This window comes from Ischnura elegans, chromosome 7 (assembly GCF_921293095.1).
Source record: "Ischnura elegans chromosome 7, ioIscEleg1.1, whole genome shotgun sequence".
NCBI classification, from domain to species: domain Eukaryota; kingdom Metazoa; phylum Arthropoda; class Insecta; order Odonata; family Coenagrionidae; genus Ischnura; species Ischnura elegans.
In genome coordinates this window covers 63,523,410-63,549,783 of record NC_060252.1, presented here as the reverse complement: position 1 = coordinate 63,549,783, position 26,374 = coordinate 63,523,410, and the positions used below count along the sequence as shown (strand labels likewise).

The window sequence follows — 26,374 nt, the reverse complement described above, 5'->3', positions numbered from 1 at the left end:
GAGATATCGTGGAACAGCATCTCGAATTAAGTAATCAAAGACTCGCGGCGCTTCCCAGATCCGGCTTCGCCGTCTAATTTTGTGGGTCCGCCATTCTTTTAAGGGAGTTCCAGGAGGAAAGCTGTGGTTTTCGGATTTTTCCTCCAAATCATTTTTGGTTCCCTAGGTCCGTGTCAAATTTCAACTCTCCAGCTCTTCTAGAAGTGGTCGGGAATTTGTATCCAAGAGTCAGTCAGTCACACATCGGGCTGTATATATAAGTGAACATAGATATCCTACTACCAGTAGTATTATTTAACAGTTCATAAAAAGAGTTTCGATTGCCTTAGAATCATCATAAGGAATTACATATATCTACTCTCTGGAGCTCATACTTCTATACTCTACTGGATGTAAATTTTTATGTTTGAGATGCAGAAAAAAATACTGACACAGGGTTTACTCTGCTTGCCTTTAAAATTTCAAGAGTATAGCATCAACTTTAAGCGAGCCATTAACCATAAATAAAAAGACCGGGAGCTATGAATCCCCTAAGTCGTGCGAATTCGCAGGACGGTCGGTACGGGTAGAATTTAGTTTGAGGTAAAAATATTGAAATAGTAATATAAATGAGTCAAGTTCTGTTAGATTCTGAGATGAACTATTTGAGAAAAGATCTGTGCAGTAGGAACTTGCGAATAATAAAATATCATAAGATAACTTACGAGTAATATCCGGCCTCGAAGGAGACGGGGTAAAGTCGTCGCCTGCCAAACAAGAGGTCGCGGGTTCGAGTCCCGCCAGGGTAGATTTCTCCTATCCAGGGCATGGTTGTTTGCGTACGTACATTGTTAGATTTGTTGAATACCCCGATATATAAAATGGCCGTTATGAGCTGTATTCGGTGGATTGGGAATAAAAAAATGTGTTTTAATAAGACACATCTCTACCTCTGACGGCCTTTTTTGGCGACGGGCTAAAAAGATCATCTAGCGGTCATGCCAGCATTAACTAACTACGGTAAAATCATAAATATAAACTCTATGGGCACTATTAAATTCGACGCTCATTTGTTTTAGTGCGGCGATTGATTCTATATGATGCATCCTCCGTCAGAGTTGGTTCGAAAAGAGTCAAATATGAGATTACCCTCGATTTTCAAATAAACTCGAAGGAAAGTTAAGTTTATTTTTAAGTTAGTGTATCTGCGCTTGCGAAAATGGCCTTCGAACAAGATTTCCATGAGTGCCGATATAAATATTGTTATTTTCAATAAAATGTCCACCTAATAAAGCATGAAAAGCCTGATTTTTCAAATCACTAGTCAATGGAAAACTAGATAAGCATATTTCGAAAATGTTAGTGAAAAACTCCTCAATCTCTCGGAGGAAAAGAATGATGAGATTTAATTAACGTGATACATTTTAGAAGGCTAATGAAGTGGCAATTCAACGGTGACGGATGGCTTCGAGTGGTATAATACCGCCCAAGTATGCGATCCATGCGTTTTCAATCCCAAACGCTCGTCGAACATTTTCATCAGCTTCCACGTCACAAGGAAAAATCGATGGCTTTGCCTGAAGCCGGTGCGGGGAGATATCCAAATCTGAACTTATCCATTTAGCACTGCGTCAAAAATTGAAACAAAAAATGCGCTACAAAATGAAGCAAACGTGTGTGACGGCCAATTCGTTTTACTGCGTACCATCTACCAAACCGTTAGTGAAACCTGCTTTACCGCTCGGGCACTGTGTACCTCTAAATCCTTGGTTTTTCAACCCTTTTTATTTCAGTCTACGAGAGCACATAATCGTGTCGAGCGATAGTAAATCGAAAGGATTCAAATCGCTGCTGCCTCATCCTGACTATGTTAAACTCTTCCGTCGTTTTCGTCTGTTTTTTTTTATTTCCGCCGTTCGTCGCTCATTTGTTTGCTTTACCTTGTTCCCGTGTCCGCCGCTGTTTAGTCGCGCCGAGGAAATTAGCCCGTGGGAATTCGGCCGTGGAACAAAGCCGTATGCGATCGACTATCGATTTATTTCTCGTGCTTGAAATGCAATCGCGGGAAACTTGTCCCATAATTTGGACTCCACGCTTTCGGGCCTCGGACGCGCTAGTGGAGGGGATGGGAAAATTAGTGGGAGAGGTTGCGTTCGTTAGCGCCGAAATTTTGCGAGACCCTAAAATCACTCCCCGACTGACATGAACGACTATTATCTCCCTCATCCATCTCCGAACGGGCTTAATTTTTACGACCTATGACGATGTGACGCGTCTCTGTAAGGGTAAATCGCGACGGGAGTCAACGCTATGCACGGAGAAGAGGAACCAATCCCCAAAGTTGCGCGTTGATTTTTACAACACAGGCCCGAAAAATTTTGTCCATTAAAACCCCTCATTTTCCCTCTTTCCTGGATTTTTAAAATAGCACTGGCTAAAAACAAACAGGAAATGATTAAAGTTGTTATGAATTCATGGAATCGACTTAACGCAATGAAATGTAATTACTTTATTTTTTCAATTAATTTAATACTGGCGAGTCGAAACCTAGGTCGTATTGTATTAAATTTACGTGGAATTTCAAAGTTTTTACATTTCGAAATGGTTAATACCAGAAAAATTGGTCGCTGCCTTGTTTGTTTCATTGCACATACTGAATGTCTTTGTATGTCGCCTAGTATTTCTTAACATATGAGACCAGTAGGAAATTAAGCTATAGAATGTGCAAATATACCAAACAACGATATGAAGATAAGCAGGGAAGAATGGTACACCACAAATCCCAAGTCCAGTATTGAATAGGAGTGTAGCCAATGGAATTAAGAGGATTAAAGAGATTATTTGAAATCGTAAAATTGTCGCAAGCATTGTTTTTGCAGTTATTATTGGTATTAAAACAGTTAAAGTGAGTTTTCAAGGCACACATTGTCAACCGCCTCGTCCCGTCCCTAATCACCATTGTCAATGTCCTTATTCAGAGTAGCATAAAGCCTAGTTTGTCCACCACAGCTTCAAGAAATAGATAATTGGTATGCTTTGATAGCTTGTGGGGTATTAATATAACCTGGTAACAGATCAAAAGATCAGAAAATAAACCACATTAGAAAACACCATAAATTTTATGCATAAGGATTTCCAGCAGGTGGGAATTTGAAAATTTGGCGAACATATTATCGCTACTAATTTATAAAGTGATGGAACTTGCCTATGAATTATTACGGCCTTAGAATTTTATTTCCTCAGTCGGAATACAAGAAAAATAACACATTACAAACACTTTACGAACATAGAAAAGTTATCTGGAACATTCATTTTTGATCAACGTCGTTCAAACAACTTAGCTTTGTCGTGTTATCTAAATAGCTTCAACTGAGCAGATCATGAGGGTACAGCTGTATATTATAAATTGGTATTTAGACAAACGCAGTGACCAGCTATGAGCTCTCAGACTATATTTTGCTTGTGATACCGATGACGGTATCTATTATGCTAATCTACGTCCCTTCGTGACGGTAATCTAATCAAACGTTATCATTTGTCTCATTTTTAGGAGAAGTTGAAATATCGATGCTTACAAATTCTGAATAATAGTAAATAATGAAATAAATAGCATTATTTGCTCCCACTTCAGCTACTTCAGAATATTTGCATACCTAAGATTCCAATACACAAACAAAAATTCGAAATGTCCGGCGTATCGCCGTCTCCACGCAGAGATAATCTAACACGAACAGATTTTCAGAGACAAACAGCTAGCTGACGACCTGACGTTATCAATTCTCGAAGACGGGATCTGATTGGCTCGTGAGCTGCGGCGTCAACGCCACGCCGAGCCGTGAAGGCATCCTTATTCGTTCAGAGTGGACATTCCATTCCAAGGTATCCACACACAAGAGAGAGTGAAGAGAATGCAGCGGACCACGCGAGGCCGATGTAAAAAGCCGAGGAGTAGCTGAAAAGTGAGGAACCACTCGGTATGCGCTCATGACGTCATCAACTTATCTACGAAAGGGTCGAAACCGGCGATTTTCCGCCGCGAATAGCTAAGGATGAAGGCGTCGGAACAAAAAACCGAAAAATTCGGGTCTATTCGTTTTTCACGATTGAAATTAAAAACATTTGGTTCACGAGCCCAATCACAGTCAATATCTCTTAGTTATCCCAAAGATTAGTATTTCCACCATCTCTCCCCTACTGCTGAGGATTTTCCTGCCATCCCCATTCTATAACCTTATGAAATTCCTCACTAATTTTATACATGGTGTTCAGTTTTTTACTTGAATGGAAAACGATTTCAAAACGATAAAAAATATCAACAATATCCACTGTTTGTCAGTGAGAAAACAGAAATTTTATTTACCTCCTTTTAAATGCAAAAAATTGTCCGTAAAAGCTTATATATGTCCTCAAATATCCCTCACTCACCAGGATACGCCCATTATGATATTTAAACCCGCTTTCAAATGGTCCATTCTCTCTTTGAGTCTATTATAGTAGTTTCGATTCGCTGTGATGATTACAGTTAGCATATAAATTGCACGAAGGTCAAATATGAACATTTAAAACATCATGAAGAAATTCTCGAATTTGATTTATTTCAGAATGCCGGAATAGCGCGCTCTCAAAAAAGTATATTTATATGAACCCTGTTGAGTTATTATTGTCATTTAAAAACGTTATGTATCTCGAATATGACGTCATAATAACTCTAAAATCAATACAATTAAATACGTAATCAATGGACATTAAACTTGGCTATTTAAATTTTTCCATGGTGATCGTCATGAGAATATTCTGTAATTTCAAGGTCTGTGCAATGCTTTTGGTATAGATTCTCTAACATCCTGTTTGGGAAGATTTCCAGTACGGCCTAAATTTAGAGTTTCCATATCAGCAAATCGAAATAAATATCAAGTGGAATAAGTGACCATTGTCTTCTTTCTCTGTAAAGCTTATATTAGAGCCGCTGATTAGGTGAAAAAACGGATTCAATCAACCACACACAGCACTCGGGTTAAATGGAAAAATTTTAATCCACCAACCGATATCTTGTGCCGGCGAACAATGGCGAATTAGGCTTCGTCTGTATTTTCCGATATTTCGCCTTATCAACTGGAGCTGCGAGGATAAAATGCACTGATCAAGGATTGGTAGACCCTGGGGTAAGGGATTCATCTGTTGACCCGTGAAGCTAGTTTCCATGAGGCTCGCTCGCTCGCGGGCCGGCCGAAAGGATTGCAAGCAGAGGGAATATCGCTTTAAAATTTCCAAAGCGCAATCATTTAGCATTAGTGGGCTGGAAAGCGGCTCGCGGGTCAAATAGACTACCCTAACGATCCAGTTAAATGCCCTCTCCATTTCGCCGCATTGCTCCACTTGCGCCTGAATTTCGCATCAAGCTTCGCATATATCTCTCTCCCTATTCCTCTTTTACTCCACCTGAATTTCCCAAAGTGAGAATAAAATAGTTGCATTCGGTTGGACTACATTCTAATGGATTCCAAAGGATTAAATTCACGCCCAAAGAGGCGAAGCTGTCCTCAAGTCGAATAGCAGATCAAGTAGCCGATGAACGGTGTTCAAAGGAAATAAAAAGTAATTTTGCAAACATTATCAGGTCAACTGTCTCGCTTGCGGTTATGAAGCAAATAACCATGGAAGCATTAATAAAATCACACAAATTATTACAAATGAAACAAATACATGCACACTATCAAAACTTCCCAATAAAAGAAATTGTGGAAATATAGAAAACGAAATCTAGAAGTCCACGGTTTAGAGACAACTCCTCTTCGCCGAAAAAAGGCAATTTAATTTTATTAAAAGGTGAATTTAGCTGATGAGACCTCTATTAAGAAGGAACAAAAGATCTTGTTGTCAAGGTGAAGAAAAAAAAGTAACACTTAAAAAAATTCATTCAACTTTATAAGGAAAAGAACTCATTGGTTCAGTAAATACAATTCTATCAGCCATAGTACTTCGCATCAAACCTCGCTGCTCTCTCTTTCTCTTTTACTGCACTTGAATTTCCCAAAGTGAGAATAAAATAGGTGAACTCGGTTAAACTACATTCTCATCGATTTCTAAGGATTAAATTAAAGCCCATAGCGGTTAAGCTGTCCTAAGTGCTTGACCAAGTCGTCCTATCCGTCCGTCCGAAGTAGACCGATGTCCAAAGAAAACAAAAATAAAAATATAAATTCGCAAAAATTATTAATTATCTACCAAGAATTTATGTGGAAAATAACCATGGAAGAATTAAAAACAAATCCCATAACTATTATAAATCATGCAAAGAAATATAAGAAAATATTCATTGTCAGAACTCCCTAATAAAAGAAATTGTAGAGATATAAAACATGAAAGCTATAGGTAGGTATAAAGTGTAGCTCTAGAGGCACCTCTTCGCTAAAAAAGTAATTTTTAATTTAACCGAAAATGCAGTCGATGAGACCTGGAATTCGACGTAATTCGATAGAAAGAATCAGTTGAGAGGCTGACGCACAAAAGTAATTTTCAGAACTTCCCAGTCAACTTTATTAGAAAGCGAACTCATTAGTTCAGTAAATACCATTCTATCAGGAATTGTTCTTTGCATTAAGCTTCGCAGATATCTCTTTATCTTTTCCTCAGCCGTAGTTTCCCAGAGTGGGAATAAATTAGTTGAACTCGATTGAACTACATTCTCATCGATTTAGAAGGATTAAATTGAATCCCAAAACGTTTATGCTGTCCTCAGCGCTTGACCATGGAAAGAAGCACCTCTTTTTGGTTAAAAAAGTGCAATTTTATTTGATTAAAAGATAAATTCAGCCAACGAGACCTGCATTTAGAAGTGAACAAAAGAATAAAAGTAGTATTAAGAATTTCCCAGTCAGCTTTGTAATTGGTTCTGTAAATATCATTCTGTAACATGATGTCCTGTCCAAATTTCCAATGAAAGAAAAAATCTCGATCTGAAAATGCATAAAGAAAAAACTTGCTGGTTTAGTGCAATCTACAGTTTTATGCAATGGAGAATACACAAATAAAACCAAATATAAGGAGGTCGTATTAAAATCGAGGCACGTGCAGTATCTATTTAAATAGAATTATGGATATTCTATTTAAATTCTATAGTTCTATTAGTTAAATAGTTAAAATAGTTCTATTACACAAAGTTTTAGTCGATTGCTCATCACTCTGCTCGACCCAATCTCGCCAAATGTAGTTGAATTTGTTCAGATTCCATGGTGATTCCAGATCACCACATTCATTATAACGATTATTCTAAGTCCGTGATTATAACTTATCTCCATATTACTCTCGATCTATTTAAAAAATGACACACACTAAACCAGTTTTTCAGGGATACATACTTCCGCAAATTAATTACTGGTATTAATTGATTTGAGTCCATAATTAATTAATTAAAGTCCTTTTATATTCAGTGAAATAATAAAAATCATTATGCATAATTTGATACTTAATACTAATATTTATGAAATTCCCTTAGATTCGCCGCGTAGCTTTGAGAATGGGAGACGAGTCGGTGCCCGAGACGTCTACTGCCTTCAATTTTCTAACACGGTGATACTATTGTCAAAAATTGTTTTTGGTTTTTATTATAACCTGATGAAGATGAATGTAGTCACCGCAGCTAAGGTATTAATCAGAAGAAAATAAAATCATAATTTCCTGCCCAATACTCCTGACTGACTTTCCTCCCTGACACATATTTTATCATTAAGAACTAGTGATGGAATTTAATTTATCATCTATGGAATTAATACACATGAAGGAGATTTTTAGGTCCTCCTAATCAATTTGCAAAGCTTTCCTTCTACACAATCATAACTACCGATACCGATAAATTTTCATGCATTATAATTATTAATATTATTTCGACATCCAAAAGCCTTACTATATAGCCTATACCACGGCTGCATATTGGGGTGATTTAGGTTTGAAACTCATTTGCCAGTCTACCCCCGCGAGGATCTATCAGACTTGTCTTTATGATCACTGTTTTTCCTCCTCCGGCAGTTGGCAGCCCAGGATCCTTCCCGCAACGCGAGGAACGAGGTCCACTGGGGATTCTGCATCCCATCCGCTTGCTCCGCCTCCGATTGGGCCACTCATCTCAACTACATCCTCAGCCACATATCTCCCAAGCTGGACGTCCACGCCGTGGCCACGGTCGAAGACAAGATGTGCCAAGTGTACGAACCCTTGACACTCACAGTCGGAGCAATAATACTTGGGTAAGAAACGAGCATTACAGTCAAACACAAGGACAAAGAGCATATTAGTACTATAAGAGTTCAAGTTGACCTCATTCATGCTTGGTTTCAAGAACCAATAGTGAAATAAGTATTTTTTGCTTTCAACACTGCATAAATAGACGCCGAGAGAGATATTCCTGTTTTGCAGTTATCTATGATAAAAAAATAAAAAAGGAATCCTGAAAACATTAAGAGGCTAATTATGTTCCTATGTTCATGTAGCAAATAACAAATAGAAGAATAAAAAATAAAATCTCACCCAAAAACCCCGCCATTTTGCAATTAATCGGCGATGTATGATATTAACTTAATCAGGTTATAAGGAATATAAAATAAATGTGGCACTAATATATCATAGCTTTAATGCGATTCACTTGCTTTAAAAGATTCCAATTACAACATCCATCGTAATCCCCCGAGGCCAGCAGTAGGCTCCGGTCCGTGCCACTCGTTAGAAATATCGATCTTAATATCGGCATCGCAGGCGGTCGCACTCGACAGGCTTTGTAGTATACATGGTGTAAATATCGCGAGGTAACTCGATAATCCTTTTTTTAAGCCTACATAAACACAAAATTTGAGTGAAAAACTGGGTCCGCCATTTTGTATCGTATCGGCCACAAATACCACAATTAAGTCTTGAAAGTTAATGAGAATTAAAAGCAATAAACCGCTTCATAAAATTGTAAATTTTTGTTGCTATCGAATAACTATAAAAGGTGCGGAATCAGTTTCAACATGCTAAATTTAGATTAAATTCAACGCGGGCAATAATTTGCGAAATTTGTTCAACTTAGAGGCTATTTAATTTGTATAAAAAGGTAACCTATGAAAAAATGTTTGCGTAAAAACATACACTGATTTATTGGAAACCACTGTGCAAATTTTCAACTTCCATTCTAAAAAATCATTTTGGGATTCCTCGGCATTTTCGATTTTAGCCACTGTGGGCCGCCTGGCGCATCTATCTCACGTGGTTTGGGATGGGGGAGGGATACGAAACTTCGATCGCAGTATATAGAATCCACAAATTTGATATTGAATTACGAAATAAATATGTTTTCATGTGATGACACAAAATGTTTTTTTGACATAAAAACATTTTCATGAGACAAATATTCTTCATAAAATCAGTTACGACAAATGATAGAAGCGCAAAATCATTTCCTAAATAGGCCGAGCGCCTTCGCGTGACATATTACTTGAACTCCAGCAGTAAGAAAAATTTCATTCAACAACAAGCTCTCCGATATATTCCCATTTTGAAGTTAAGCAACAGAATTTGTGTATTACAAAGATTTCAAAGGCAAGGTGATATTTTAGCTGACACATGATTATGCATTTTTTGTTTTAGGTTGGTGTTTGCCATTTTCGTAATGATTGTGTCTGCCAGCACGTTTTACGACGTGTACCCGTACCTGACTGGCCTCCCAAGAAATATTCAAGCTCCTCGTAAGTATATATTTTAGCTCACCCTACGTTTCCAATGCAGTAGTGATAACTGAATTATACAAATTTGGCAGTACAACAGTAGCATAATGTGCATGTACTCGAATTAAAATTTAATGTAGGGAAATAAAACAAAACCGTTGGTTGTGAATAATGTAAGGGAAACCTCTAAATTGTTTTGAATATTTTATATTTGAAGTTTATCAAAAATGAAACTGCACAGCATCAAGCGTGAAAATAATTTTTAAATACAGTAAAAAGATAAACCTTTTATGGAATAAAGAATATCATTTCAATATGCGAGCAGATTAATGATGCAATTATTAAATTTAAGTCAATAAAACGCCTCACAACAGGTTATGGCTTCATGAAAGTCCTTTCTTCCTCGAGTTGCCACATTGGATGAATCCCAAGGGTCTAAAATTTAGTTCCATGATTCTAGGTACATATGCCTAGATAGCGTAGTGGCCTGCACAAAGGTCCGGAAAGCCATAGGTCCGTGATTCGATTCCCGGTCCAAAGAATTTTTCTCATAGCAATTCCTGTGAATACCTCGAAACCTTTTAACTATATACTACTCTTGAAGGTGAACAAGTTGGTAATACGGGTATGTGGACTGTACCATTGACTTTGGCACCCTTAAAAACCTATTACTGGGAAGGGATCCTGTCAGGAAAGTAGCCACGAGGAGGTAGCATGGCTGAGACTAAATAATGCAAATTTACCACCAAGTGAAAAGAACTATCGGGAAAAGGGCTCATAGGAGGTATTACTTATAGTATCTATGAGTTGGCGTCTGTTATACGCAAGACGGAAATATCGTTATCGAGAGAAACTATTTACTCAATGTTTCAGTCGTAAGAGCTCCTTTTCCCCCGTTTACATCATCCACTAGTCCTCATAACCTGAATCCATTTTCTCTCGGTAGGGTTGGTACACCAGCTGATCATGTGCTTCTCAGCTAAAGCTAACATAGATAAGCTGTTGTCCTATAAGGAATCAAACGACGGGCTGGAGTGCATCCATGGGCTGAAGATGATGTCACTTTGCCTGATTATCATGGGCCACCGCCTCATGTTCAACCTGGGATCACCACTCACCAACCCAGAGTTCGTCGAAGGGGTGAGTAATTATAACTCAATTGATGCGACTCATGAACACTGATGCAATAAATGTGCTATTCAACCAACGAAGATATATTTTGATAGCCTTCACCACTTAAAGGTGTGGGAAGAAATATGGTTAATCAGGGATTTCTGCTTTAATAATGAAAACAACTTCCTCTATATGCTCTTAACACAATTAATTTAGCTATTATATCCTACGCCTTCTTGAAACTTCTCTGATAATTGTAGGTTTTCCAAATAATGTCCATAAGTCGTCGTTTTTCTTCGACGACTTCTTTTCTAAACTGTGGAAACTTCAGTTTGCTTCAAATTTTTGTTGTATTTAACAGGTTTTTGAGAATGATTTGACCTAAAGTGTGAATACTCAGCAATATTTCCCAGATACGCGGGCTAGGTTGTAATATTATATCAGGAAGATTAAGAAAGATGGACGGCATCAAATAATAACACGGAGGAATGGAATGTTAGTGCACTGGTATAATCTCCTTGAGGCAGAGTATTAGTGAGTGACTTCATGAAGTACACCTTTTCACAACTATGTATCTTCAACTACTAGGTATCTTTGGAAAAAGCGGATAGTCCATTTCATTAAACATTTTTACATGCAAGCGCAAGTGCTATTAAGTGCGAATAAGCTACCAATCAAAATACTGAGATATTTATGAAAACTGACTAAATAGAAAATGAAGGATTGATCAACTTAAGAGTTCCCGATGCGTACATAATGGGAGTAATCACAATTACAACTAATGATTACAATTTGGAATTTTTACCTCTAAAAATTAGTACTCCAACATCACAAATTTCTTGAAATTCAAATGTATATCACGTCGCAACGATAAGGTAAGATTTCTCTCTTTAAAAGGTCAGCATATATAGTACGATATTCCTAGAAGGTTTTAATTCACTCCTAAATTGCAACCAGCCCAGAATTCCCAGCTTCTTTATTGCTATATCTCACTCTTCTAACGCTTGATCTCTCTTAATTTTACCTATGAAACCTATCGTCGCCCTTTCTCTTTCCCTCAGCCGCAACTTTCTCCACTTAATTACTGTCTGAAGCTTCTCATTACCGCTATAACGTCATCTCCTCGATCCCTTTACCATGTAGTTTCCTCATTCCATTGAGGAGGCCGCATTCTTCACCAACTTCCATTTTTGATAAATTATCCTGCGATTCGAAAATCCGTTATCTGAAATCCACGTTTTAGCCCATTTCTTTCGTCGCAGTTCTAAATTACAAATTATATTTCAAAGAAACTGATCCAGAAGGAAGGCCCTAGCGGAACTTTAATTTTATGAATCGATTGTAATCGTAACTTAATCGCTTATATGTGTTATAACTCACATGTTCCTCATTTAATGACAGCAAAAAATACTGTCACCACCTCATATCCACAAATATACTCGATTTACTATAGATAACACATTGAAAGACCTATTAATATACCAGGAACTTGTACATGCGTGATAAAATTAAATGCAAAAACCTTAGATACCTGTGAGAGACCAGTTTTTGAGGATATCCCATGTCCCCAAAACATACGCGATATACGTCAGTGATTTTCTGAAAAACCGCAGTAAACTTACTTTACCGCCAGCCGATTTTTAAAACGGAGATACCGTAATGGAATGAATGTATTTTGACGGCAGATGCTTTCCCTCCACCAGCGTTCTCTCCATCTGTGTATCCCCACAATATGGATGATCTTGAAGCAACGCTCATGATGCGGAGTGGTACTCCAAAGCATTAATTCCACGCAACTTCCCTTTAAGTGCTCCGCTGCGGTTTAAGTTCTTCCCGCCGCGACACGGCATCCATCAAGCCGGTGTCTGGTTTGCGAAAGGAGGAGGTGGAGTGGGCGAGGTGCCTTCTTGCCCCGTCAAATATGTGTTCTCTCCCTCGAGTACCGCTTGAAACCTTGCTTCATCAGCCTAGCGCTGGGGGAAATTTAAAGGCTCCCTTCACTAGAGACCTTTACGCTTTTATTGAATTGACACAGTATGCAAAATGAGACTGAGCTCATTCGACATTTTTTCTTCATCTACGTTTGGTTATTATTAAGGTTGAGGTAGGTTTGCGTGGAGGATTTGCGAATTATTCCGGCCGTCTTCCCTCCTATCTTCAGCTTCACCTTCTCCATCTACACCTTCCTCTTCAGTTCATAAGAAGGCCTATTCCCTTTCACTATATTTATAGACCCTATTCCCTTCCTCCTCATACTACGCACCATCTACAAAGCATTCTCTCCTCTAGCAATCACGTTTGATAGAGCCTTAGTACTTGAAAGACCCGTTTTTTTAACCAGCTATTTTATTTTATGCTTATTTTTTTATAAAAATGACTCATCACCATTAGGTAACAATCCTAAGATTGGTTTGACGTAGCTTTCAATTCCGATCTCCTATCCACTAGAATTTTCATATCGACGTTTTTCTTCTCCTTTTCATCCTTTATAACCTGTCATATGTTACTTATTCGTGGCCGTGCCTGCCATTCTCCCCTTCCACTTGCCCTTCTACGATTGTTTTCATCAGGCCATCATGCCTCACTACGTGGCCAACTGAGTGGCCTCGTTTTTTCTTTTAGGTTTTTACAAGAATACTCTTTTTTCCCAATCTTCTTTTCAACACCTCAGCACTCACTCGGTCGATCCATTTTATCTTTATCATCGTTCTTCATCAAAATCATCTCATCTTAAATGTAGAAAGATAAAACTGACTACTGGCAGAGAAACGTTCATGTTTGAGACCTTTTTCCCAAAATGGACTCCGAATGAAGTTATTCCATCATCTCACTGAGACACCAGTAGCTTTTTAGCGATCAACTCGGTAGCAAAACTGGCTCTCCATTTCGTCACGCCCTTTTTTCGAGCCATGTGCGGAACTCTTCTCATGATTAACGAATGAGAGACCGATGGTAAAATTCTCTAGCCCTTATCCATCGACCCAGGGGAGGCCCAGGCATGTGCGAAGAGTGTCTGGGGCCGATCCATCGGCCAGGGTTTTTTTTACACTCACGCCTTTTATCTTTTGTGTTTCATGTAGCTTTGGTAATTATTCTTAGTTAATGCCATGCTTTAACATACTCGTAAGTTTTGGGAGCAAATAAAAAAAAATAGTTTCTGAAAATCCATATTAGGATTTATGTAAATTTTTAAGCGCAAACCTACAAATTCGCCAAAAAAGCCCTGGCATTCTTCAGCATACCGGGAAAAATAGGCTGGCAATAAAAGGGATAGTATTTATCATATTTATGATGATGAATTCCATCGACTGAATCCGAAAGAAAAATGGAAATTTTGGGTCGCAGAACGAAATTATAAGCTAATGAAAGGTAAGCTGGGACCGAGGAGGAATAGATCTAGATTAATACGCATAGACTGAAAGTGAACACGTCTTACTGAGAATTGAAGAGGGAAATTCATTGTGGACAGTGGTATTGGCCGGAGTGATTCGTTAAGTTCCCCACGTAAACCTACCTACAACTGAAGTAGTAACTATAGTAATTTTATCAGATGATAAGCTGAATGTTAAAGAATTTTTCCGTAAAAAGAATAATTTCCGTGCTATTTCAAGAGATTGCAATTAAAGTACTATACTTCTCATCCTCTGATATAAATACATCTCAAGCTACCACTTGATATTAATACCAGTCTAGTTATCTCGAGTTAATGTCTTATGAAACTAAAAAAGGAAACGCTTTTCTTTCATTTAATAAGACCTAAACTCGGGATAACTTGAGTAGTATTACCTGATTGCAATCTTGATTCAGGGCGTACAAAGTTATTTTGATGAGAGTGAGGAGATGAGAGAGCAGGTACGCAATAGACGCTCAATCTTAGTTTTGATTTGTTTCATGCAGTGACTTATACATCGCGCGATCCTGCGTGCTTCCCATGCATTACCATTGAGAGCACTGGAGCTAAGGAGCATGATCCATGCGAGGGAGTGATAACTTCAGTGTTTCTCAGTGACAATTGAATGCACTCGGGAATTAGCTTGATTCATCCCGCCTACGTGTCGTGCATCCACGGAAAAGTGAGGTTTCGTGTCGGCTGAGACGTGAATCAAATGTCTGAATAACACTTGGCAATCTACCCGCTGATGACAGATTTTGGATGGAGCTTAGAAGTTACTGCTCGAACAACATCTCAAGTTTACGAGTAGCTCAGGGTGACTAAATCCAAAGCAACTGAATACGACGAGACCAAGTAAAACTTTTTTCACTGCTCCAATCTCTCATTTTCCCCACTTACATTTTTTCGTCATCACCCGTTCCATACATATTATTTTTCTACACAGCTTACGTCATTGCTCTGAACAAGTCCCATTCCCAAGAACGAATTAATCTATTATGTTAAAATATTTATATTATTTACGGCACAACGCTTTTGAAATACAAAATACTACTCGTCAATTTCTAGTTTATCACTTCTACTAACTATTCACCATCCCCAATAGAAAAACGATATTTAACCAATTTGTACTAATTTTAAAGCACCATAGATTTAGGACTGAACGGCAAGAAAATTTACGCCATGTAAGTTTGAGGGATGATGATTTACTGGGTACCTTTGAAAAGTTATAATCTTATCAGACTCTAATGGTTTGAATCAGAGATTATAATGTGCAACTAAATACACGTAGATAATAATCAAGGTACGATGAAGTTGCTTCCACAGATTTTGTCATTGGTCTGAAAAATTAATACGACATCACTATGAAGAAAATTCTTCCAGTAAGGACAGAGGGAATATTTAGTTCATACAAATGAATATATAACGAAATAATTGAAAGAAAGCTGTGGGTTTTATTCTATACAACTGTCTGGAGCGTAGCGCGCAGGTTTCAGAATCGCACCGGACAGAATTATAATTGAACTTTTAAATAATGTGATTTACCTTTGGTAATTTTCTAAAATTCAAGAAACGCTAAATGAATACATGTGGAAGGACAATAATAATATTTGTACTGATCAAAAACGTTGGGCATTACAACCTCAAACACCCTTTCAATTTCTGGGTAATTGCCTTCAGGAGACTGTAATTCCTCAAAAGAGAGCTTGTGGCCTATCAGCCTGTGATTCCTTGTGAGGCCCCAGGTTCTTTGCTGACGTGTGGAGTTGTTTATTGGAGTTCACATCAACTTAAAACTGAGCTTACAGATACCATATTGTTGAGTGAGGTGTTTCGTGCCCACTTTTCCACTATTATATCCTAATATGACGGCCTTCGGCGCTTTTATATTTCAAACTCCTGATTCAAGAAAGATGCCATTACAAATATTTAATTTTTCGATTTTACCCAATGATGTTCGTTTCTTTGGTTCTTTCTAGTTCTACACGAAAATGACGGCTATGATTCTCCTCAATGGACCGATCGTCGTGGACACTTTTTTCTCGATCAGTGGATTCCTGGTGTGCTACCTGCTGCTACATGAGTACCAGAAGAGGAAGCGAATCAATGTGTTCATGCTCTACGTTCATCGCTACGTCAGGTGAGAAGAGTCGACGTATGCACAATGTCAAGAACTATATGAAATCACCATGAAATCAAATGCACAGGCTCATGATCCACTCTTAAGCCTGCTTTCCATGGGTGGGGCCCATGCCCTTCCCGGAACTAGGGCGGGGCAGAGAGGGCACGTGACCCGGGCGGCAGATGTCAGGGGGCGGCAAAATCTTGAAAGTCTTACAGAGCACCCTATATAATTCACACGATCAATGTCCATGGTATTTTATTAAAGCTTGAAATTAGAGCTATCATCACCAGAGAATTTTTATTGAAAGAGCATAGATAAGCATTCATTAAAACTAAAATGACAAGACCTTTGTAAAAAGCAGGTGAAGTTGAATAAGGAGGGGACAATGCTGCTATACTTACAGTAATATTTAAGGCAAGCTAAGAGGTACGATATACTGTGATATTGAAGACTTTCCAATGAAAAATGGGGTGAAAAAATGTCCATTATTCGTGCCTCCGAAATAAGTTGATGATATTGCGGGGGTATAATCATAAGTGCCGTAAAGATAGATTCAAAGATTCAAAATGTTGGTCATTTCTATCGGGAAGACCTACACTACCCTTAAAAAATATGGAGATAAATTCATATTTAAATATGGAAAAAGAAGGATTTGTGGAAATTTAATCGGTAGCAAGTTCAATCTCAGTATCATTTCTGTTCGAGTACAAAACTCCGCAGTGAAGTAGGATTCCTCGGATGTTCAGTTGGTGGAACACCTGGCGCTAATTGGATATATTTGGGTATTGGGATATTTCCCTAGTGGAATTTTCGAGCTACAAAATATATTCCAAAATTATTTCATTTAATTCATGCTATCATTCTAGTAGATCATTCCTGTCATCATCCACCATTTTAACAGCATTTATCCCACAAAATGAAGTCTGAACACGTAAGATATATTTTTGGATATAATTTATTAGCTCATAACATTTAAAATTCTGTATAAAAACTATTGAGAATATTCTTTTGTGGTTATATTACTGTGCTGCAAGCAGCTTTTATTTGAGCTTATCGATGTTATCTTCGATTTTTCGCAATATCTAACTACTTTTTTTCCTTAGGCTACCCTTGCCTAAGTTTTAAGACACCACTACGTCCTATTATATCTATCCCTACCGTTTGTTTTAGGGATGGATATGATGTAATAATTATTCTTAAAATTAAAAACATGGAGAATGCACTTTCGTATTTAATCCTTTATATGCAAGCCAATGGCTTTATTGAGTACTCACCCCCAAGGTCATTTGCAGGCTCACCCCCGTGTACATGGTCGTGCTGGCGTTCTACACGACACTGCTTGTTCAGTTCGGATCCGGGCCGCTGTGGCAGCAGAAGGTGGGCCTAGAAGCAGAAAGGTGTGCTGAGAGTTGGTGGGCGAACGTACTCTACATCAACAACTATGTTAACCCAGAGAAGCTGGTGAGTGAAGCTCAAGTGTTCAGAATTTTGTGACCAGTTTGCCTATAAATTGAGTTTTCTTAAGTCGTGCACGGGAACGATTCAGTCTTCTAGTGTAAATCAATCAAACTGAATTTTAACCCGCAGTGACCTTATTTGCAGTGATATTGCGGCAGATCTTTTATATATTTTACGTTCGTTCTCTCTCGTCGAAAAAAATACTGCGTTGATTGTAAGAAAATTTACTTTGACGAATCGATCAATTTACGAGAGAAAGTAAATTGAAGTTATAGAGATGGATTTATTATCTAGCATGAGCTGCACATTTCACGTGGTATTTATAATTGCACATATCCCATATATATTTTCCTATGATGACGTTATAGTAAAAATATCGCGGGAGATGGGAATGTAGATCAAATTTCTCTCTGCCTATCAATATAGAAAATACCGAAATTCCATTTCCTATCTGTGGCGTAAGTGGCGCCGCTCAATTCATTGCGATACTTTTGAATTCGGCTGTACATTCCGATTTGCTAGTACGCCCCGAAGATATACTACATTTGGTATATAATTAGGTGGTAAACATGGATTGAGGTTCGTTTACTTCGGTAGCAATTATCAGAAATTTCAACGAATGAGGCCCGCGGAGTAATTTTTATAATTAGAGAGTTCATAGCTGCCACGCTGTAAATTTGGATAGAGAATTGAAGGGGGGTGGGGATATTGGCGCGGCAGTGTTCACGTCTTGCCTTTAATATTTAACCAAAAAGACGGATGGTTCAGGGAGCGGAGATGAATTTATTTTGTCGCAGGTTTCCTTCTTTGCTTCCCAAGTTTCTTATTTTTTCACATTATTGTATCTCAAATCATCGTCAGGACGAAGTAAGAAGTTCCCATTCCCAACGACCTACCTTTTTTTTATCTCTTCACCCATTCAATCGGGAAATGACCTCGCAAAGTCGTTTCTGCATTCCGGATTTCGGAGGAAAATCTTCCTTTTTTTCATTTCGCGATAACGAGAATCAAGACATCTCCCGCTCCGCCAACCCCCAGTTTTGTGAGTTGCAAAGGGGTTTGGATGGGCTGGGGAGACGACGCGACGCGTCATCATATAGAGCACGCGCAGTTCGTCGAAAGGAAGCAGAAAGAGGACAAGGAAGGATCGTCAAAGAGGAAAAGGAATGATGACAAGGCAAAAACATTTTTATATCGCTCCTATCATTTCGTTTCTTCGCGGACCCACGTCTTTTCCTAAGATTTTTCTCGCGGGAGTATGATGATGTTTCACACAAACCTGGGGGCATAAAATTATCACAATGGCTAGTGGTACTCAGGAAGGTATCCTAGCTAACAACTCTAAAAGTAGCACGGAGCAGTATTTAAAAAGCGATGAAGTTGAAGGATGAATTCGTGAAAAAGTGAGCAGGCAAAAACGCGCTACAGCTTCTCGGAGAAGAAGATAAATTACGGAGTCAAATACATACAAAACTTCGAACTTCACTTGAAAGAGTAAGTACAACCGCTTGCGTTCTAAATGTGCATGTAAAAATTAATAATAATAATATTCGAAATAAGTACTGCGGAAATATTGCAAGCGGTAGTATTTTTTTCGATATTAAAAGAAGCATAGATTTTTGTTTAATCTAAGCAGAAAGGATACCTTTTTATTCTCACTCTGAAAGTTCTCATCTTTCAGCACTCGAGTCGAAGATTTAATATAGTTCTTTAAAAAATACACATCAAGATTGTATTGTTCCCCACGCAATGCAATTTTCTTTGAACCTTACATCCATAAATCTCATCCAATACTCATCAATTCAATAAAACTCAAGTGAAGTCGCAGGAGAGAGATTGGAATGACAACACATTCCATTCTTCGCCTGCTTCATAACATTTCTTAGTCTCAAGTTTTTTTCTTCCAGTTTTCCCATTTAGATTTTTTTCTGTGAGAGTTCGTTGACCTTTCATTCGAGATTTACTCGTGGGACTTGAACGGTTTGAGATTGATGCTATAAAGTGTCTCGTGAACATGAACAACATTAATTCCGGATGCCCGTAAAACAATCTACCGAGACATTTTAATCACTCATGGAAGTGTGAAGGAAGCGAGAAAATCGAATCAAGCGAAGAATAACAATAAAAAACATCCATTAGTAGTAGAATGGGCAGAAAAAGTATGATTTACCTTATTATATTTCAACAAATGAAATGATAACAAACAGAACGTTCATAGCTACATCGTTGGTCATGGTTTACCATCAAGCAATTCGTACTCATTGCCCAGTTTAAGCTATTATTAGATGGAAACACTTTATATGAAAGTATTACCATTTAAAAATGCGCTTAAATATTTAATAATTCAGATGGAATTTCAGTTTAAATAAATGAGGAACAATTAGTGACGGATATAACAAATAAATTGGACTATCATAGTAAAATCGGAATTCGTGTTTCACGGAGACAATCTCGAGGAATGTGCGAAAAAGAACAGGATTAAAGGTATAGGATATCTTTTTTTTAATAATGAGAAATCTAATTTATGATTGCACTGAATAACAGCTAAAACGATTGTTATAATTTCTGCTGAACGAATGAATTGAGGACAATTAAACAGTAAAATTGACTGCAATTTTCAATTAGCGCTAAAACAAATGTATGAGTGAAGGTAACTGGCCTGGTATGGTGCATACAGAGCATGGAATGTGAATAAATTTTTAGGATATTCTATGCTTAGATCACGGTACATTTATATTAGTGAATCTTCAGATGAGGAGCAGCTGTGACCGTTTTTTAGCATAGTGCTGAAGTTCAATGAATTTATGAGGAGCACGCAGTCAAAACTAATTTATTGATTGGACAAGGAAAAGCTGTAAGCGTATTCGCGGATTAAAACAAAGAGTCAAACAAACATTGAATGAGAAAGGGATGATGAGAGATAATATTTCCTAGAAATAACCGTCCGTCAGTCGAATAATGAGACAGATTGAGAAGTTGGGCAGGATAATGGACGAGGCTGTTGAGCAAATACATGAGTCATAGACCGGACAGCCAATTTTAGCAAATTCTTCGCGAGCGCCTAGCCTTTATGCACCACCAACGAGCCTCTGCTGATGGCTGATCTTCCATCATACTAGCGCATCATCAACTAATTCACTTGGACTTTGACGCATACGGCTCGTATTCAACGCTTCCACTCCTTTTTTTCTCTCCGTGAACTTGTTCGAAAACGAAGGAAGTTTCCTATAATTATAACCTAATACGATCTAGTTTTTGAAAGCATCGATTTTTTAAAACTCCGTTGAGAAGCTCTTCATTACTAGGCAGTTGCAGTTATGCTTGTGGGCGCTATTTTCTATTTTTCAGTATTCTACGCTTCCAGAGGTGGCAAATAAATAAATAACTAGATTTCAAAACATAGAGACTCGGAAAAAGGGACCCCCACAAAATGTTTGCCACTGAGATAACTCACTATTCGTAATGAAAGAGAGAATTGCCTCTTGTCAATTAATTTAAAACGTATTCATGGTTAAATAAAAAACACAGTACTATTCCACAACCTTATATTTTTGTAGTCTACTAGTTTCAACGTTACAACGTCATTATCAAGACTCTAGTCAAGACAAGACGTTGTAACGTTGAAACTAGTAGACTACAAAAATATAAGGTTGTGGAATAGTACTGTGTTTTTTATTTAACCATGAATATCTCATCGTTCCACCAAGTAACGCCTAAATCTGTTGATTATAATTTAAAACGTGTTACACGACTCCCTGGGATCAGGGAATGCTTCCTTGAATATTAAAACAAAAATTCGTCCGTAAGTTAAATATCATAGAAAATTATTTTATAATGTGCATCAGATTTCTTTTCAAAGGAGCACGTGCATAGATTCTTAACCCACGCTGCCACCGTTCGAGAGCTGCGTAGCACATATCGACCTTTTATCGCATTTCATTTTGGTTCTCCCTCCTTCATCACACCATACCCCATCAATCACTTCCCCGCGACTCACAACTCCTCTTACCCCATCCCTCCATAACCGCCGGAGCAAAAAGAACGACGAAACCTGGTTTACAGGGAGGGAAACGAGAAAGGGAGACTGTCGCCCTCGCAATTATCCAAAGAGTAAGGCGCCCGCGTCGTTAACCGCGCGCGCCAAAACTTTTCTTTTCAAAACGCGACAAACCTCTGATTGCTTCCCGCGCGCGCCTCGCCGCAAAGCCTACTCCCCACTCCTTCCCCTTCTTCCCCGCTTCCGGTTCACCCTCCTCCCTCTTTTACTTTGCTCCCGAATCAGCGAGTTTGCCGCGGAAGTTGGAAGGAATGGATTGGATGGTTTGACGCAAGCTTCTTATACCCAGGTGGGGTCACGCTCCCATGGTGCGTTCTGATTTAGCCATATTGGTTCCAGATGTAAGTCCAGTTGAATAACTAAAAATAATAATACAATTAAATGAGATATTAGATCACCCTCAGGGTCAAACCGAGGTCTTCAGACCAGAAGATAAGCCACATTTTCAAGTGACCTGTTATTTTTCAATAATACGGAAAAATAAAAGACTCGTGGGTCCTATGCTAGCATATTTATTCATGATTCAAAGGAGTAGGTTTCGCGGATTTTTGACGGCACTACGTTTGCGACGAATGATTTCAGGACATCCCTGGTGTCGAACCAAATACTTCACGCCAGAAATCAGTCGCCCTCAATTTTTAATGTTTTCGTGGAGAAAGCCATCAATGAAATCAAGGAGAAAGCTTCGGAGGTCAATATCCACGGAGAAAAATTAGTATGCTCCGATTTTCTGACGACATAGCAGTCATTGCCGAGACAGAGAAGGATTTGAAGAAGGCTTTGACAAATATGGAAAGGGCAATTTCCAGATATCAGCTGAAAAATAAACAAAAAGAAGACTAAGATATTAGTATGCAGCAAAAGAGAGGAGGCTAAGGCAAACATTAACCCAGGAAAGCATAAGCTTGAAGAGGTGAAAGACTTTTTTTTTACCTGAGAAGCCGAGTAACCAACGATGGACGAAGCAAAACAGAAATAGTCAGTAAGAATAGCGCAAGGCGAAGAGGGCTTCCTATAAAAAGAATCTTCTTTCAGCTGAGAATACAAGCATAGAAGTAAGGAAACAATTCATCAGATGCTACATATTGAGTATGTTTCTCTATGGAAGCGAAGCTATGACGATCACAGCAGCAGAGAAATCAAGAGTGGAAGCATTCGAAATGTGGTGCTACCGAAGAGTGATGACGATAAAATGGATTGACCGTGTATTGTGTAAGTAATGAGGAAGTACTAAGAAGAGTGGGAGAAAAGAGAAGCCTCCTAAAAACATTAAGCAAAAGACGGGACAACCTAGTTGGCCACATTTTGAGGCACGATGACCTGATGAAGACAATCGTTGATGAACAAGTGGAAGGGAAAAAGGGCAAGGGACGGCCCCGAATTAGTCACATAGGACAGGTTATAAAGGATGTAAAAGAGAAGAAATATGTAGCTATGAAAAGGTTAGCGGATAGAAGAGAGCAATGGACAGCTGCGTCAAACCAATTTTAGGATTGTTGACTAATGATGATGATGATGAATTTTTAACGGTGCGTTTTCCAAAGCAATGGCAATATTAGTGGTTCATTGGGTCAATGCCACATAAAATTTGATTTCCCGCCAATTTTCTGCACCGATATGGTGTGTTACATAAGGCAACTGCGTGACGCGACCTGGTTAGAAGAACCTTACTGTGAAGCCCGAAATTAAAGTGCACACACGCGTGTTGTGGGTGCTCGCACTCGTTGGGGTTGGGTTTTAAGAAGGAGGATTGAGTTTGGTGGAACTCCAAGACTAATTGGAACATGCAAATAATGAGAGCACGAAGAGAAAGGCGGGTAGTGTGAAATGGGTGTCCCTGCGCCAAACTTTCTGGTGAACTCCTGAAAAAATATTACCCTCTAATTTTTCAACAACACGCCTGGATATACGATAGAATTATTTGCAATTTTACACTATGATAAAATAATTTAATGACGTCTTCTTTCGCAACGCTGAATAGATTTCTAGTCAATAAAATCAACAGATTTAGGCGTTACTTGGTGGAACGATGAGATATTCATGGTTAAATAAAAACACAGTACTATTCCACAACCTTATATATATATTCCACAACCTTATAGTACTGTGTTTTTATTTAACCATGAATATCTCATCGTTCCACCAAGTAACGCCTAAATCTGTTGATTTTATTGACTAGAAATCTATTCAGCGTTGCGAAAGAAGACGTCATTAAATTATTTTATCATAGTGTAAAACACAGTACTATTCCACAACCTTATATATATATACTGTGTACTGTGTTTTTATTTAACCATGGATTTCTAGTCACCCCATGATGTAGGACAGAATTATTTGCAAGCCTCCATTTTTTTAATCAAGTTAACTACGATATTGTATAATTTTTAAGTCATTTATTAGCAATTTTAACTCGAAAATTATGCACTGTATCGACATATTAGTCATAAATTGTTTCAGAGAAGGGGATATATTTCAAATACTTTTGGACATGATGGAGCAGTTCTATCATATCGACCTTGATGCCTTGAGTTATATGCACCTGAAATATTTTTCACTATATTTGTCATGGAAATTACCCGATGACTCGAGTTCAGCATAACTGTCAAGTATGCAATCCCTCATAATTTCAGAAGCCATAAATAGTTTTATAAGCAATATATCTAATACAATGGCGTATCTATGGGTGGGGGGGGGGTGAGGGGATAGTCCCCCCAAAGCCTCAGAGAAATAAAAATTATTTAAATCTATACATTAATACATAATACATTATTTAAATCTATTGTCTAGGTTTGATACATAATAGATGCATCTGATACCATGGCATTAAGTCATTAGAGTTATTGAGATGAGACATTTTTCAAAAATGTTACCGGACTCCACCGTTGCCTGGGTCGCCCCTTCAGTTCCCTCCACCCTCCCAACGCATACTCTCATTTACGCCACTGATCCAATACATCACCGACGTTTTCGTGGTATCGCTTTCTCATAATAATTCCAAATGACGTAAAAGTGGAAAGATAGCCAAAAATGTGTGGAAGCTTTTGTGACAAATACTTCTTGTTTTGAGATTTTCAAGTAGAATTGTAGTTTAGGTAAAAACTGTTGAGGGTACTGGTGCTACCGGCTTTAGAAGTTCATGTAAATCTAAAAGAAAATCTTTCAAACTTTCTCTTTGAATAAATCCATGTCACTAAGAATTGGGTTTGCGAATGTCTGTCACGGAACTTGTGACAACATTATTTAAAATTTTAGACATAATATTTACAATAAAAGACTGGCACATAAAGTGAGGAGTAAGTTATTAAAATGAAGCTCTTCCGAATTCAGAAACATCCAGGTCCCTGTACTAAACTCGTTTCCCCAACGATTGGCTGGTTGTACTCCAGCCGCTAGGCTGGCAGGCAGGCCTTGCACAAACAGTAGAAAGACCAATTTAGAGCTCCAACAGCTTAGTTTATATCATTTATGGCCAACGGTAAGATTTCACGCTTTTCCGTCGAATTATAGTGATGAACTTTTCGCGAGGGTGAGAAGAGTCCTCAGAGTCCTCAGAGTCATTATAATGTTTGCACTAATGAGAAACACCCCTTTAAAACAATTTATTAGAACGACTAATTGTTATACAGTGCCATTTTCGAAAATGGAGAATTAAACTAAAGCTGATATTGTATCGGCATTAGTCTTTGCAATAAATTTCTCATTTTTTACAATTATATATGTGCAGTAAAGATGGAACGATTCCACTAAATCGATCTTGAAACTTGAGCGCCATTATAAGTTAGCGACTGGTAGAGATGTTTATTAGTGTACGAACAGAAATCGACGAGGGCATAAGAAGGAATGGTTTGGCGTCAGTGAAGCGAGATAAAGACACGTGTCGCGAGGCAGCACTCAACCGGGGTTTGATTTTAGGAAGAGAAGATTCCGATTTGAGCTCGCAAGTGATGGTTTCTGATGGAAGCACGAGAATTATCAGAGTGAGGTGAAAAGGAGGGCGACAATACCCTCCAAATCATTCCAAAATTCCGATACACACTAAAAGAGAAATCGATCTAAAATGGGGAGAAGCGAGAATTCACCTGCTCGCATCGGATTCACTCAAGGGGATGCTTCAGGCAAAACAAATTACAGTATCGTTTTTAAACAGCGGTAAAAGACAATATTTTGAAAAAGAATACCAAATAGATATCGACATTCTCCGTGACGCCTGTGTCCAATATCTTCATATCTGATTTAAGATGAAGAGATATTTGTAAGGTCAATAAAAATGTCGAAGTTTTTTTAAATTATTTAAATTTTTAATTAAAAAATACTGCATGACGGGCTTTGAGTAAAACTAGTAGATTATGCTGGTTCCAGAAAGTTACAAATACAAGAACTCGTAAATTAACTTGAGAACCTGTTTAATTTTTTTTAATACTTGCACGGTCATAACTCCTGTTTAACTTTTGATAGATTTGGAGGGTTGGTAGTCTTGCTGAAGGTTTTACCGTCAATCTGTCGAAGTTTCCAATAAAATCAACATAAAACATGGACGGGCTTATTTCGAATAATTT

General features: G+C 38.2%; 1 protein-coding gene across 1 annotated transcript in view; it reads left to right on the top strand.

The window, feature by feature from the left end:
- The window catches only part of LOC124162987 (nose resistant to fluoxetine protein 6-like), a 90,532-nt gene that overhangs the window by 23,741 nt on the left and 40,417 nt on the right, over positions 1 to 26,374 (top strand). Inside the window, exons 3-7 of the mRNA XM_046539770.1 lie at positions 8,005 to 8,222; positions 9,598 to 9,695; positions 10,621 to 10,814; positions 16,158 to 16,318; positions 17,596 to 17,764. Coding sequence (XP_046395726.1) covers positions 8,005 to 8,222; positions 9,598 to 9,695; positions 10,621 to 10,814; positions 16,158 to 16,318; positions 17,596 to 17,764 — 840 coding nt within the window. The remainder of the gene's footprint in view (positions 1 to 8,004; positions 8,223 to 9,597; positions 9,696 to 10,620; positions 10,815 to 16,157; positions 16,319 to 17,595; positions 17,765 to 26,374) is intronic.